This window comes from Ctenocephalides felis, unplaced genomic scaffold, assembly GCF_003426905.1.
Source record: "Ctenocephalides felis isolate EL2017-DRISC unplaced genomic scaffold, ASM342690v1 CF-g0.4_SCAFFOLD_00845, whole genome shotgun sequence".
Classification (NCBI taxonomy): domain Eukaryota; kingdom Metazoa; phylum Arthropoda; class Insecta; order Siphonaptera; family Pulicidae; genus Ctenocephalides; species Ctenocephalides felis.
Genome location: NW_020536999.1, coordinates 22,114,580 through 22,132,145, shown reverse-complemented (window position 1 = coordinate 22,132,145; position 17,566 = coordinate 22,114,580). Strand labels below are relative to the sequence as shown.

At 26.0% G+C, this 17,566-nt stretch overlaps 2 protein-coding genes across 2 annotated transcripts in view; one reads left to right on the top strand and one right to left on the bottom strand.

The window, feature by feature from the left end:
- The window catches only part of LOC113380545 (carcinine transporter-like), a 40,350-nt gene extending 23,451 nt beyond the window's left edge, over positions 1-16,899 (bottom strand). The window contains exons 1-3 of the mRNA XM_026619743.1: positions 16,616-16,899; positions 5,847-6,057; positions 2,736-2,994 (exon numbers count right to left, since the gene is read on the bottom strand). Coding sequence (XP_026475528.1) covers positions 2,736-2,994; positions 5,847-6,057; positions 16,616-16,899 — 754 coding nt within the window. The remainder of the gene's footprint in view (positions 1-2,735; positions 2,995-5,846; positions 6,058-16,615) is intronic.
- A 138-nt stretch (positions 16,900-17,037) lies between these two features.
- Positions 17,038-17,566, top strand: part of LOC113380535 (facilitated trehalose transporter Tret1-like) — an 8,615-nt gene continuing 8,086 nt past the window's right edge. Inside the window, exon 1 of the mRNA XM_026619735.1 lies at positions 17,038-17,085. Coding sequence (XP_026475520.1) covers positions 17,038-17,085 — 48 coding nt within the window. The remainder of the gene's footprint in view (positions 17,086-17,566) is intronic.

Here is a 17,566-nt window from a genome sequence, read left to right as displayed (position 1 = left end):
GTATTTCAAAAAAACATTTTTATATATTACTAAGTGGTCATGTTTTTCCTATTGTCATAGGTCTGCAATGTCCTTCTATTTGCACATAATTTACCATAAAAATACGATAATTTCATATGTAAATTCAAAACAAAACGTATGAAAAATTATGTTAATTTTAATATTCCAGTACTCGCAGAAACGTGAGTGGGTTGCACCTTATAGTTATATGGGATTAAATAGATACTTTGATTGAAAACGACTTTAGCAAGTAATCCATTATATCCGAAGATAATAATCTGATAAGTACTATTTTCTGATATAAAATCCCATTCGAAGCAGATTTGTCGGAAATAGCACAAGGACAAAATGTTGTTTTTCTATCGGCATATTCAGGATGAGTAGAATAATTGACGTAAAACAATTTATTTATAAATAAATAATTTCTTTACATAAAAAATGAATTAAGATTAAATCACATAAAGAGGATTTGTATAGTTATATTGTTATCTATTAATTATAATGCAGTGGAAAAACGACCAAGTCCAAGTAGTAGGTATTTAATATTTATTATTAACTTCCCGTAGGATAAGTTATAGTAATCGCAAAATAATCGAAAATGAAAATTTTTATATATCTTTACGTTTCAGAGGTTTCTGAATATTTTGGCATACCTTAGAAAAAATGGATGTATGCGTGTGTGAGTGTATGTGTGAGTGTATGTGTAAGTGTATGTGTGAGTGTATGTGTGTGTGTATGTGTGCGAATGTGTATGTGTGTTCGGATACAAATTTTCGTCGACGATTTCGGAAACACGGATAAAGCCATTTGAATAATTCAAAAATCATTCGATTCGTATTGATAAGGAGACGTGCTGATTAGTTTTTGGCAAAGGCAGGTCTAGCCGTTCCGAAGATATGGGGCAAAAATTGCCAAAAACGGTAACCCAGTTTTTAAGAGAACGGAGCGTCCGATTTGAATAATTCAAAAAACATTTTACTTGTATTAACAAGATGAAGAACTGATCAAATTTTTATGAAGTCTAGCGGTTTCGGAGATCTAATAAAAAAAGTAAAAAAAAATGCCATCTGGCGGTCAAAAATGATCATTAGACATATTAGATATTTTATAGAGATTTTAACAATAAGTATAAATTTTGTTTACATTCCTATGGGTTCCGTACCAATGCTTATCCGTTAGACGGCGGCGCGGCGCTTACGCGCTTCGATATTTCGTCTCTATGCAGTTAAAATAGTACGATTGCTTTGAAAAAACGTTCAGAATTTCCAAAATATTTCAAAATACAATTTTTTTCAAATAGTCTTTTTTTCAAAGAAAAGTAAATTTTTGTCAAAAATTTATAGTTTCTCAAAAATCTAATTTTTCAGAGTAAATTTTTTTCAAAATGTTAATCTTTTGAAAAAATAATTTTTGATAGGGGAAGTTCCAGCAATTTGCCTTAAGACACGATGCCGTGCGCCCCACTGGTTTTTTATGATTAAATCGATTGCCAAATTCGTATAATATTTTAAGACAATTGGAAAAAAAAGAAAAAACTGTTCGATGGATCTCTATTAAATACTGATCAGCACGATTAGAAACAGCTAGATGATCATTGCCAAGAATTGATATGTTTATTTATATTTATAAAACTTTTCTATATGACAATTGAATTTTTGATTGACACAATTTAATTGTTATAATAATAAAATAAACCTGAATTTGCACAAAAAATATACATTTTCACAAACCTGTCAGTACTCCCCATTATTTTATTAACAACCTATTTATTAGCACTTTTTCTAATAATATAGTGATATGTAGATATCGTTATAAACAAACAAATCACGTAATAAAACGACAATTATTTGCATAAGTGCAAATAAATTGTAACACAGGAAAAAATTGTAGTAGAATCTATAAATAACGACAGGTTTCCACATATGAGTATTTATAATTACTGTATTTTATTAACATTTTTTTGAAATAGAAGCATAAATAAATAACGGTAAACAATTTTTTTAAAAAGATGTCATAAAGTGGAGGTGTGTCCAGTGACGTAGAAATAATTGATAATAAAAATCTTTAAAAGAGGCCATTCAGAAGATTGCAAATTCAGTCAGTACTAAATTTTTTTATAAATATTAGAATTATTATTTCATAAATAAAATTGATTTCATATAGTAAATATAGTAGTTGATGATTTTGCTGATTTTTTCGAGCGATATAGAGTTCTAATAAATGACATTGCAAAATGTAAATTGCAATAAATAAATTCGAAACTTTTAATTTCATTCATTTCTACATTTGGAATTTACTTTCATTTTTAACGACAATTTCAACACCGTAAATGTCTCTAAAACATGTTTATTTATTTGCATAAAATCATTGAAACATTTTGGCCATGGGTAAACATAAGCATTTATCGATAATTTGTATCGATAACAGAAATAATTAGAATTTGTTGTTATTGGGACATATGTTTTTCGAAGAAAAATAACTTTTTGCATGGAATTTATATTTAAAACTTTCAGGAAATAATTAATTTTTAAAATTCAAATAATTATCAATTTTGTGGAAAAAGCAATCTAGTTAACTAATGAAAATGAATATATCCACATACCATATATCTTAATTTAGTTATATAGTACTCTGACAAGTTCATATGTTTATATATCACACAAAAAATTTTATTTAAATAATTATTTTATATATATATATATATATATATTAATCTAAAAAATCTTTCTACTTACCAAGTATGTACATCATAGTGAAACAATTATCGAATGCCATTCCGATGAGGAATCGGCACAAACAAAATTGCCAAAAATTGGTCACAAAGGCAGTGCCCATTCCTGCCAAAAATCCAACAACATTGGTTCCGGTCAAGGCCGGAATTCGTCCATATCTATCGGCAACCCATCCGAATAATAGACCCCCAACTATGGCACCACAGAAAAAAATGGCTTGGGCAAAAGAGGGTAGGGCCGCATTTTGGCAAACCCATTCCATCTGAAAAATATATATATAAATAAATAAATAAATAAATAAATATATATATATATATATATATATATATATATATGAATAAATGTGTGTATATATGTGTATATATATACTAGCTGTCCCGGAATGATAATCTGCATGAAAAATAATTGAACAACGACGATGACTATTATGTAATGGAGATTTGTGGTAGGAAGGTGAAAATTAAAAGTTGCATGTACTTTTTAATTCCACTCTAAAAAATAAAATAAAGAAAATTGATCCCAAAATTCAAATAAAAATGTTAGCGTTGGACAACTCTTGATAAAATTAAATTATTATTTGAAGGAAAATTCAAACTCTTCCATAAACTCGAGTAAATTAGAAATAAAATCAAGTCAAAATTCAAAATCAAAGCCAAGAAAACATTCATTGACTCAAGACGATATAAGAAATTATTTGATTACTAAAATGTTTATTACCTAAATAGGGGTTTGTGATAGGAAGGTGAAAATGTAGGGCTCTATGTGTTCTTTAATTGCAAATTATAAAAAACTACAGTAAAATAATTTGGTATACAAAATTTTAAAAAATCTTAAAGGTGGCCTTATCACATGGGAGTATGAAAAATAGATGTTGGCCAATTCTCAGTCGTTCTGAAAGTGATTACAAAATCATATAAAAATCGGTCAAGTCGTTTTGTAGGAGAGTTGCAATGAACACAATGACACGAGAATTTTATATATAGACAGATATATACATATAATTTACATTGAAAATTTTTGTATTTTTTGTCCTTTTTAGTCTTAAAAAATATATTATTTCTTAGATTTTTTTCTATTGCCAGTGAATCATATATAACCTATCCTTTATTTTTTATATTTTTCCAATCTGTGTCAAGTGTACCGCATTGATTTAATTAATTACTCTCATTATATAAAACTATATCGCGCATAAATTAATATGAAAAACGTGAAAATATGTTATTGATGTTAAATGTAGAACACATTCGGATGTAATTACATATAAATAAATCGTAAATAAAACCATTCTAATTGCCTACGTTTACTGGAAAATGCTGAGTGATCGATCTGCTTTCAAAAGACTATCGGATAATTATTTTATCATATTTCTATTATAACATAATAGGTAATAAGCATAGATTATTTTTTACTAGTTCCTAAAAAATCTAATAAAAAATAATAATTCTTGTGTTCGTCATAGGTTGTCTATATGTAAAAGCATAAATAGAAATAAATATAAAATGTGATATAGACTTATGTTAAATAATATTATAGCAAAAAAGTTGTTTCAATGGTAGGTAATTTAGTGCTTATAGATATATAATATTATTGATAAAATTGATAAAAGATATTAGGCAATATACTTTGGGAGCATCTTAGGTATTAACTTTAATATGAATTCTTATCTTTTTTATAGATATTTTAAATTGTCCTTTAATATTTAACAAAGGATCTCCGCTTTTATGTGTCAAAGGCATGTCATAATTAAAATATGCTATAAAAAGTAAAAAAATCATTGAAATAATGTACTCGTATTATTATTTAGTTATCATACCTTGAAGTTGTTGACATGTCTGTAATGATCTCATTAATTTAATTATCATAATTGCTATATATGCCTTTGTAAATAATTTCGGTTTATTTTGTATTATATATATATATATATATATATATATACATATATATAACTATTAAATCAAAATTATAAATATGTAAAGACAAATTTGTCACTACACGTAAAGGTTAACTGGCTTATTAAGTAATTTCATAATTATATAAGTAGGTGTTTGTCCTTATGTAGTTCAATGAAATCTTGACAAATTATGAAAATAAATTTGATTAAGTTCCGGTATATTTCGTAATATGCAACTAGTAAAATATCTTGAGATTTTGGTTTTTGGAAGTAAGAAACATGGACCAGAATTTTGTGACGCTTCAAGTTTGAAGATTTTATTACGATGATATTTTTAATTACATTTATTGGTTTCACATAATATTTTAAATTATCAATAATAATATCTCAATTTTAAAAATAAAACACTCTGACTGTTAAAACTAAAGAACCTTCTATCAACCAACCAAAGTAGGTATCAAATATAGAATTTATCTTTGGAACTAAATCGAGTAAATTAATTTAGAATCGCACTCATTGACTGACTCATTTTGTTTTGACAATCATGTGTTATGTTAAGTGAAAAGCAAGGTTATTTTTTATAGACTTATATTCTACAAATCAAAAAAAAAAAATATATATATATATATATATATATATATATAGTGCCATCATAATTTATATTAAGGTATCTGACAGATAAGAGAGCAAAATCATCCAAGAGTATGTCAATCTTTAATAATAATTATCATTGTAATTATCCTATAATTCTCAAATTAATGTTATTTTTTCATATTTTTACTAAAATATATTTAAGCCAATTTGGACATACGGTATACAACTATGGGGATCTGCTTCCAAATCAAACTTAATAAATTCAAATGCTAAAATAAATTCCTTAAAGAAATTTTGAATGTTTCAAATTATATATTCGTTAATATATAGAGATGCTAAATTATACACACTAAAGGATTAAATACAAACTCTTTTAGAAAGTTACAAGAGCCGTCTCGAGGATCATCCAACCCCACTTGCCAGAGAACTATGACACAACACTACCAGGGCAAGATTGAAATAGAACTTCATGTTACATTGACATATGTATGTCAATTTTCAAAATTTCTGACAACGGTCAAAAGATTTTGTATTCTTATAGCCATTTTATCCCTACAGTTTTACCTCTTATCTATTTTTAGAACAGGTGTAATAATTACTATATTATAAAATCAAATATTTTTTCTTACCTCAGCCGTTATTGAAGCATAAGGTATTTCCGAAAAATCAAACTCCCATCCCTGGTCACAAGGCCTTACTGGCCAGTTTGGGTTCGGAACCAAATCTAGGGTTCCGTTTTCCAAAAGTTCTGTAAAATTGACATCATACCGAACACATTGGGAGTACGTGAAGGCCTTATCGCCTTCGCCTGGAGCTGCACGGGGTATGGCCAAATTTAACCTGAAATAAAAAAATGAAATTAAATTACATCATTTAAAAAAAAATCGAATGAAAGTATATAGGAATATAAAATATATTTGGTATAAAAAAATTATATTAATTTTTATTTCTTTAGTTTCATTCGAGACCAATTTCCCTGCAAACAAATTAGAAACCTTGATTCTGACTTTGATATAATTTACATACATTTCGACGGCTCGAACAATAATTACTATAATATGATTTTTTAGAAATCTGAAGTTGCACATGACCTTAGGTTGCTAATTCCATATTCATTATTTACAAGAATCAGTTTATTAAACGATTAATTAATTAATTTAATCATATTAATAAGGTACACGCTACGGTATTTAATTTTCTAAAAATATTGTCACGTAAATAAAATTTATCTTATAATACTTATGTATATACATATATATTTTTAGGAGTGATTTTAAAAATGATTTCAAATTAATACAAAAAACATTTTTCATTACATGTACACTTAGGTGTAATGAAAACTTGACCCAATTATTTTTTGTACTGATAGGATTATAAAATAATCTTTGTATAAGATTTTTAATCAATTTAAATCACATTTTTGTCTTTCAACACTTATGATTTACAATATTTACACAATTTCATTCAAATGTTTAAATGATAACAAATGTCATTACTGAAAATAAATATTTGATCACATAATTCTCTTCGTCATGATGATATGAGGTAAAATACAAATTACAAAATGAAAACTCGGTGAATTTTTGTTATTTTATTTACGGAAATTATTTATTTATTTTTAATTACTATATTTGTTACAACTGCTGAATAATTAACATTTAGTAACAGTAATGAACAATTATATAAGTTTATTAAAAAGAGTACAGAATAAAGAATAGAATTTTCAATAATATGATATCCGTAGTATGTTGATTTAATATAAAATAAAAGCAAATAATAATAATAATAACATTAATAAGTAAAATTAATAAAATTTCTGAATAATGAAAATAATACTAGAAAAACAATAAAGTCGAATAAAAACAATAAGTGAAAGATAATAATAAATATAACAAAATAACAATATTAGAAATAATAAAGATAATAATATAATAATAATAATAATAATAATAATTAATGATAATATCAATGTTATCGTTTACAAATGGCTATTTATGAGATCATAAAAATAAATATAATATTTTGTATGAAAATAATTCAATTACCAATTAATTAATATTGCTAGAAGTTACTTTTGATATATTAGAAGTAGATAATGTTTTTATAAACAAACTGTATTTATTACTTATTGAGTAAGTATTTTTCATTTTCTAATGAGTTTTTTTTATTTTTAGATAAAAATAAATCAGGCAGATCTGTGACCTGAATTAAACTCGCAATTCGATTCAGATGAGAATAGTGTGAGAAATTTCCCATTGCCAATTTACAACACAGTGCCCAAAATGTACTATTTTCAATTGGAAATCTATCTTCAATCTACATTTTCAAGTAAAAATTGATATCACTACTGCATGATGTCAGGTTATCAGAGATATATTGACATATTTTGTTCTCTCTATTATGATTTTGGCAATTTTTGTTTTTAATTGAGCAGTTAATGTGTATATGTTCTATAATTTTTTAAGTTGCTTATGATGGTCCTATAATATTTTCGACTTTAGTGGATTCTAGAGAAATTTAGATTTGAGTATAAAAAAAATCTGTTTTTGGTTAAATATCCAGATGTTTGATTTGAGTAGATATCTAGTGCTCAGGGTTTTGAAACCAGGTTCTGAGTTTAAATCTCCGTTTTGTACACCCTGATATCAAAGAGTTGTGATATCTGTTTTTATTTGAAAATATAGATAGCCATGTGCTTCCAAATGAAAAAAAATTAATAATAATTAATTGGGCTATATCACAATTGATCAAAAATTAATAAGCACAAACCCTAACTTATATCCTATATCCTACCAATTGATAAATTTCGAATAGTTTATAAACTATCAAAATCGGTTCAGCATTTTTTTTCAAAAAAAGAAGACAACTAATGAGTCTTATTAAGTTACATCTATTGTCTTTTAAATTTTTTAAATCTAAATGTTAAGGCTTGCTTGTGGTAAGTAGTTAAAGCGACTTGACCTGAATCATTGGTCCTGGGTTCCATCGCGCTTCGAAAAGCCTGATGTCAAGCAGAAGTGGCATCAGTTTTCACTTGGAACTATATATAGCAAGATGTTTCAAAATCAAAAGAGCTCTTATACGACATTGCTGCATCAATAGAATATCCTATTGAATTCTAGGCCTATCACAAAAATTGTAATAAAAACAAATTTTCACACAGAGATGAGACAACCGTTTAGGTTGTACGAAGCAACCGTAGTATTATGTCAAATTAGCCCCGTTGGGACTCTTGTAGGACTCTTAAATACTGACTGTTGGTCAAAAATAATGAAAAAATAACAATATTCACACACAAATCAGATTTTTTGGCAAAAACATAAACTTCTCCTTCTGAACGTAAATAAAACCTTACCATCGTTCACCAAAACTTACAGAACATCTAATCTTCATTGCTATTTACAAAAAAATATTTCATATACGCACTTTTAGACATATTATTTGTAAACAATGTCTAATGATAAAATCGGAGATTATCCTCGTGGTAAATGGTTATGAGGCCAATAAACTTACACATAGATAATAAATATTAAGATAAATGCATTTCTTACTTACAGACACGCAATGTTTATTGTATTTATCTATCAATGTGACATGTAATTGTATAATACTTTATAGTTATTTATTAGCACATTGTGGTTTTATCAACAATGAAACGGCAATTGCGTGATTTTTGCAATTTTGTGCTAAAAGTATATATACTCTCTTACGACGGACGATCATTGTAAAGTAACTTAAACATAATTTAAATAATACACTCATATATATATATATATATATATATATATATACTAGGTGAACCGGCAGACTTTGTTTTACCAAGTAAAGTATCTATAGGAAATTTCTAGAGTAGCAAAAAATTACTAAATTACTGTAAGCAAAATAGAAGTTTGTGATAGGAGTGTTAAAATTTAGGAAAATATGTGATTTTTAACTACGCACTATAAAAAAATAGAATAAAAGTAGTACTATGTAACTTCCCGTACCATAATGAAATATTCGAAGAATAAAATTTAGTACAAAAAATATTTTTTGGATATCAAACAAAAAAAGAAAAAAAAAATTCTCTCCCAAAAAGCAATCGTTCCGTGAACTAAAGCAAAAAGGTTTTTTGGATCATTCAAATCGGAAGCTTAGTTCTCTCAAAAACAGCCATGTTTTTGTATATTTACCCTACGGGCAATTAAAAAATAATCAATAAAGTTAAAATAAAAAAAATTCAATGAACTCAAGAAATTCTGAATGCATTTTCAGTAAAAAAAACTTTCACTGACTGAAAGCGCAATGAAAAATTAATGAATTACGGAAATGCTTATTACAATATAGGTATTATTAGAAGGAGAGTTAATATTTTGTGTTATTTATATTAGTCAATTACTCAGTATAAAAGAAAATAATTCAAGAAAAAATCAGAAGAAATGTTGAGGGTAGACTATTCTTAATATTTTTTAAAAAAGAGTAATATTTAAGCTTTTTCATAAGCTGAAGAAAATCCGAATCAAAATTAAACATTCATGGCTGAAAGCGTTTTAGAAATCATTCCAATACTAAAATGATGATTATGTAATAAGGATTTGTGGTAGAAGGGTGAAAATTTAGATCTGCATACGCTTTTTAATTACAAATTATAAAAAAAGAAAATAAAAGATATTGGTTCAAAAATTTTTATAAAATCTTAGGTGTGACCAACCTTAATAGGAATATAAATATCAGATTTCTCATACTAAACGTGAATATAAAATTTCATAAAGTTGGTTAAGCCGTTTTGCAGATATTATAACACGAGAATTATATATGTATTTATATATATATATATAAATTGTTAATTATTTAGATGTTGATTGTGAAGTCTATATTGATACTTTAATTGCTTCATTTGTTGATTTTATTAATCCATACATAAATAAATACATACACACATATTTATATACATATATACATATATACATATATATTATCATTAACTTCCCCGAAAAAAGTGCATGTATAAAAACGGTTCAGTAGTATTTCTTGTTACATTTACATTTTAAAATTCTGTTGATAATTTTTTGGTAAATTTACACATAAAATATTTTTCATGAACAATTTAAAATTTAATTTTATAATTTCACTTCTCATTAATCAACACGGTTTATTTTATATCTTATTTATAGATGTTTTTCGCGATGACCGGTAATGAACTTCAATTGAAACGCCAAGAAATCATTTATATCAGTACTAAATTTTTTTATGTTCATTTTTTTAATAGCAAATGATCGAATCAGATGCTAATTGTTGATGGTTCCGGTATTCTTAATTTTTTTTCTGACGCGATGCCCCTGTAAAATGAAAGTAAAAACGAACGACTCGTAGGCGTAACTTCCGTATTAAATAGCACGTAGACACTAATTTGTAATATAGATTATAAATATTTATGTTCATTTAACATTTAAAATAGAAGATGAATATAGTTTACAGATTTACGTTTGTTTATTATATCGTCTCGGACAATCTGATGTCAAGCAGCAGGGACATTGATTTTCACTTGGAATTAAATATGAAAGCAGGATAAAAATTATTATATTACTAAAATGATGTAATGAGGATCTTTTTAATTACAAATTATAAAAAAATAAAATAAAGACATTGGTACAAAAAATTTAAAAAAAATATTTGTTGTGTCTATTAGGTATTACTTATACAATTCATTATATAGTAGGTATGTAACCATTTATAAAACCATGTCAAAATTTTTTCTCAACATTTAATTACTACTAAAATTAGCCAATCGGATTTTTGGTCAAAAACATGAATTTCTCATGAATTTGGGAAGTTAAAAATCATTTATTACTTGAAAAGTCTCATTGCAAATTTATATTTTTTCACCGAACAATATGCAACTTGACCATTATTACATTTCTTTTACTATTTTACTTTTTTATGAAAACGCATAAAGAAACTTTCTAACAAGCGAATGATTTGAATACAAATCAGCCAGAATTATTTGCGTAATGTTCATGATCTCATGCATTGCATTTTATTTTACGTTATTTGTTTGTAAAATAATGTATTTTCTTGTAAACAAATTAGTTATTTATAACAATGCACCAATTGCATTGGGTATCCAATTATTTAAACTTTTGTGCGTAAACACTTTAATTTATTTTATGGTAATGGCAATGGTAATACAAAATTGCTGGAAAATTTTGAATGACTGTGAAATTTAGTAATGCTCGTATAATAATACAGAGAATACTTGTTTGTATTTTTTTAAATTAAAAAAATATAATAATGAGAAATTGAAAATGAATTTATAAAGTGTTTCAATTCACCAAATTTATTTTAGAAATGAGCAATTGTACACAATTATGAAGGCAGACAAAGATTATTTCTTTAAAATTGATTTTTTTATGAATTCGATTTTTTATTATTGTATTTTTATAAATGTATGTAAAACTGGCCAAGGAAAATAGGAACAATTCACAAAAAAATTTGATACATTTACATTTAGCACATATTGCAAACCTCAATGATTTTAATCTATCAAAATTTAAAATAACACATGTGCTTTACTTTATTCTGCAAAAATAACTTTTTATTGTCAAACTATTTGGAAACATATTTAAGCATAGAAAAATTACATTTTGTTTTGTGAAACATTTCTAGTTATTTCTCTACAATAAGATTAAGTAAAAAAAATAATAATAATCTTAATTAAATAAAATTAAACAATTAATATCTATATAAAATGATAATTTTGGTTAAGGTATTAGTCATTACCTTTTTTATAATGAGTATGAATTCAGAAGGTACTCAAAATTGTATATTTTGACTGCTAGTAAAATTTTTCCAAAATTTACATTGACATAAAAAATAATATAAAGCAATTGAATCATAAAACCACTTTTTATTATCTAGAACTCACGAGAAATTTTTATACCTTTATAATCAAAGTTACATATGACAAATCCGGTTTATCTAAGTTACAATTTGTAATAATTAATTGCATTTTAATGGCTTAGCAACAATTGCATATATATATATATATATATATATATGTATATGTATATATATATATATATATATATTTCTAAGTGGAGACTTATTTGAATAAATGAACGCATAAAACGATTATTAAATCATGCGTTTGTTTAATAATTGATTTTTACATATATAACTAGGCCTATAAAATACCCAGACAAGTTTTTTTTAATTACTAATTACATTAGAAAATTACGCAAACTTATGTCATGGATTTAATTAGACGTTGAGTTATATCATATTGTAGGTATTGATTAAACATTTTTGTAATTTATGCGTAATGATTCGAGAACTTTATAAAATATATTATTAATTAATTAATTGATGTAAGAGAATACATTTTATGTTAAATTAGGAAATAATTTTCATTTATATATTTTTATCTGAATTATTTTATTCGATTTTTGGTAAACTAGAAGCAAATGGTACACTCCATAAACATATTCATTAATAGAAATGAATTAATAGCAATTCAATTACTATTTACAAACTGTATTTAAAATGCTTCTGAATTAATTATAATACGTAAAAAATAGATTTTTGTTTTAATTTAATATTTATTCTTTATGATTATTATTGGGAAATATATTTGACAATAATTGATAACCTGATATCAATTAGTAAAGATTGTACGAGACATTTCAGTGGTTAATAAATTGTTGCATATTTTTAAAAAAATCTGTAGAACTTCTTTTATTGATAGTGTTCATGGTCTTAACAAATATAGTAAAATATTATAGGCCTACGAGAAGTGGTTTAATTATAACAATTTCTTGATATTTGGAATAATAGGCCTTGTCCAAATTTCAAACTCTTATCGTCAAAATTTTAAAAGTTGTTAAATTTCATTTCTTTTGCAAGTTGTTTTAAGACAAAATTATACTTGGTCAATATTATATTCCTCAGAGTCTTGAAAAATAATAGATTAATGCAATTTAAAGCAACAATATATAGTTTCTAGAATGATTTTTTTTAATATTAATGTATCAAAATCGTTCAAAATTTGAGTCTTGGAAAATAATAGATTATTACGATTTAAAGCAGCAATATACTATACTTTCTAGAATGATTTTTTTTATTATTAATGTATCCAAATCGTTCAAAATTTGTGTCTTTAAGTCTGGGAAAATAATATATTATTAAAATTTAAACTAACAATATACTATTTTTTCTAGAATGATTTTTTTATTATTAATCCATCAAATTTGTTTAAAATTTGTATAATTACTCCATTATAAATTGCCTAAAAATAAATAAGTAAAAAATATAGGAACTGAATAAATAGGTAAATAAAAAAGATTCATCAGTATTACGAGTACTAGGTATTTTGCATGAATTTTTTAATTAAACTGATAAAAACGTATATTTTTAATACTTCTATTATGTTTGAAATACACAAAACAACTATTATATTTGATTACCTGCAAAATATTTTTGTATACACAAATTGTAAATTCCCAGAATTATTTATAATATCATGTCACGGTTTGAATAATCTATATTTTTGTTAATAACTCTATTTTCTCATCACCAAATTAAAATTTATATATTTATAACAAAATTGAAATTTTAGTGTAAATATTATTATTATCTAATATACTTTACTATATAAATCTCGTGAGAACAAAAACAAGGACATAACAAATAATAATGTCTCTATACTATTTATAGGGACATGGGAAATAATTTAATCATTTGTGGTCAGAAAATTCATAGAAAATGCAACATTAAGAGAAAACGTTAATTTTATATGTCATGGGAGTAATGGATTTATTTGAAAAATATTACATAACATAAATAATAATAGTACATTTTTTAAAACAAAATTTGAATAAAGCTTTTTTTTTTAACTTCTCATATTGAAATACAACGATTTTCGAAGAAAGTTTTTTTCTTTAGAAGGTCCAACCAATTTTCATCATTACTATAAAGTTATATGCCATAGAAGTAATGGATCTATTTGAAATTTATTACATAACATAAATAATAAGAGTACATTTTTTAAAACAAAATTTGAATCGTGGTTAATCTTTTGTTTTTTTAGCCTCCCATATTGAAGATTTTCGAAGAAAGTTTTTTTCTTTAGAAGGTCCAACCAATTTTCATCATTACTATAAAGTTATCAATTGTATTAATTCAATAATGATTCCCAAAATAAGTAGTTGTAGTCATTTTTATCTAACCAGTTTTAATTTTTGTAGAAGGCAAACTACGCAATTAAATTTTTGATTAACATTTTCAAATTAGAGGTATTTGCAAACAAGTACTCTCCAATAATTAATCGTTAATATAAATAAATTTTATGATTCATTAAAACCATTTCTTTGTTTTCGTGTTATCGATAAAGTGTCACGAGTGTGTTTTTATTATTGGTAATATTATTAACATGCTTAATTGCGTTTGATATTTTGGCAAAGAAATTAATGTAATTATAAAGTACTACATATATATATATATTAGATTTTTTTCTTCGACGTTGAAACATAATTTGAAATATTTAGTTACACCCAAATATTAGAAATAAAAAAAACTATTAGTGCATGACAACGACAATGTTGAGGCAAATGAGATTTTTAAATTTTTTGAAAAAAGACCATTTTGAAATATTTGATTTTTTTTATACTTTGAAATATTTTGAAAATTGGTAGGTACGGAACCCATAGAAAGTAAACAAAATTGGTTATAATGATAAAAATATCTACAAAGTATGAAATAATTTGATACGCATATGTCTAATGATTATTTTTGTCTGCCAAATGCCATTTGTCACTTTTTTTATGGGTTATCCGAAACGGCTAGACCAGTCTTTACCAAAAACTAATCATCAAGTCTCCTTATCAGCAGGAATCAATTGTTTTTTTAATTATTCAAATCGGTTGATCCGGGTTCGCAAAATCGTCGATGAAAAATAGTATCCGCTCATACATACACATACACACACACATTCAACAATTTTTTTGAGGTATGCCAAAATGTTCAGAAACCTCTGAAACGTAAAGATATATAAAAAATGTTATTTTCAATTTTTTGCAATTATTATAACCTACCCTACGGAAAGATAATTAACTATAAATATGTACGTTTTGACACTGTATGTGTGTCATCATTTAGCAAGTTAACAAATTCGAACCAGGAATTGACACAAAATTTAAAGACTAAATAAAAGAAACAAATCATTGAATAAAATAAAATATTAAACTAGTAATTAAATTAAAGAATTATATTATATATTTAGTCACATGATTACTACATTCTACATTGTATAATCAATGTCTCTATTACTACCTATATTACTCGTTAATTTCATTTATCAAAATGTTTCGACGATCCACCAATTTTTGTATGCTTTTATAATTTACAACGAGAAAAACCCTGTAGTGCAAATTGTTGGAATAATGTTGCATGTAGTTGCATTTGTTTGCAAAGTGCATTAGTTGGGATAAACCAGTTTCTTTCAACTAACTTGTTTGAAAAAATGTCTCTTCACATTGAAATATTTATTAAATCAAATATGAATTTATTAGATAATTTAAGTAAATCAAATTATATTAAAAAAGATAAGATTAAAATATGAAATTAATATTATTGGTTAATGTTACAAGTTACAAATATATTTTACCCTTCACACTTTTTTACAAAAGTCCAGTCCGGTGTTTGAAAAATTATCTTTGAGAGGAAAATATTTAATAAATTAAATATTAATTCGATATATAGTATTGTTAATTTAAAATATTAAAAGAGATATGTTTAAAATTTAAAATTGAATTTTATTGTTTATTGTTACAACTATTTTTTGACCCTTCTGACTTTTTTATATAAAAGTCCATACAGTTTTAAAAATAGTCAACCTTATAATGAACCAATCAAACAATATCTTTCCAAATGAAATTAATGTCTTTAATGTATACAATTTTTAACATCCCATAAAGTAAGTTGAAGTAATTGCAAAAAATCGAAATTAGTTCTTTTTGCATACTTTTGCCTTTCAAAGGTTTCAGAGCATTTTGGCATACCTTAGAACAAATGGTTGTACGTGTGTGTTTTTTTTTTTGTAATTTTTTTCTATAGCGAAGGAAATGCTTTTATGCATCCCAGACTGGATGTAAGTGTGTGTGTATGTATATTTGTGCGGATACAATTTTTTGTCGACAATTTCAAGAGCACGGATCAACTGATTTGAATGATTCAAAAAACATTCGATTCCTATTGATGGGGAGACGTACTGATTAACTTAGTCTTTGGCAAGTGCAAGTCCAGTCGTTTCGAAAAGTCCAGATGTTTCAAAAAATGATAAAACTTTGAAAAAATTTAGCAATGGTATCGGAAGTTCTAGCACAACTAGTTTGAAATTTGATTTTATTTTAATAATTTTGCTCACCTCTCTTCAGCAGTCAAATGCGCCAACTCCGGAACATAGCACCAATGTTCTTCCGGAGCCACGGTTATAAAAATCTGCGTAAAATACACAAACGCCACAAAAAACGCATAAGGTATCATCAGCAAGAACAGAACTTTTTGATATACCCCAAATTCTCCAATGTGCGGCAATACATCATCGAAATCCAGAAGCTTCCCATCGTCTTTGGATTTTTCATCGTCATTCAGCGGGGAACCTTGGGCAACTTTCCTGGAAATCGCCGACGCCTTTTTCGAAGGCTTCATTGATGTAACCGTTTTTCCTATTGGGGGTAAACTCAGGGCACCACAGGCACCGGTTTCTGTGTCTTCTGTACATTGCCGGTTTTGACCGGTGGTAGGGAATTGGAACCGTAGGGCGGCATTTTTTTGGCACTTGGGGTAATGGATTTATTTAAATTGGCTTGGGATTTATTGGTTTTATCACAAATGGTAATAGAGACTAGATAGAGACTAGATACACTTAAAAATAACTTTAAATAATAATTTATATAAATCACAAAATATACTAATTATACCAGGAGTCTTTGCACACTGTTCTATATAATTCACTAATTTTTTATACGTGCTAACAAATGTCTTGTATATATCACAATTGATAGAATGCAATATAATACTATAATACAAATTTCTAAAGTTTCACTCAAGTCATTGATTGTATCCCCTACCATGTGTCCCTCATCACACCTATTTTTTTTTTAATTCACTAGTTTACCCGGATTGATAGGAAAACGAATTCGATCATCGATTATAATCGATTGCTTTACAGGTGTCATGTTAGTGTGATTTCCATATGCAATTGTTTCGATATGCGCGTACGCCGGACGCTTTGCTGGTACTGAAGCGCTTATTATGCGGGAGCGACGTCTTATATAGAGTGAACGGTTCTGACAAGGCCGATGTGCGTGCGTTT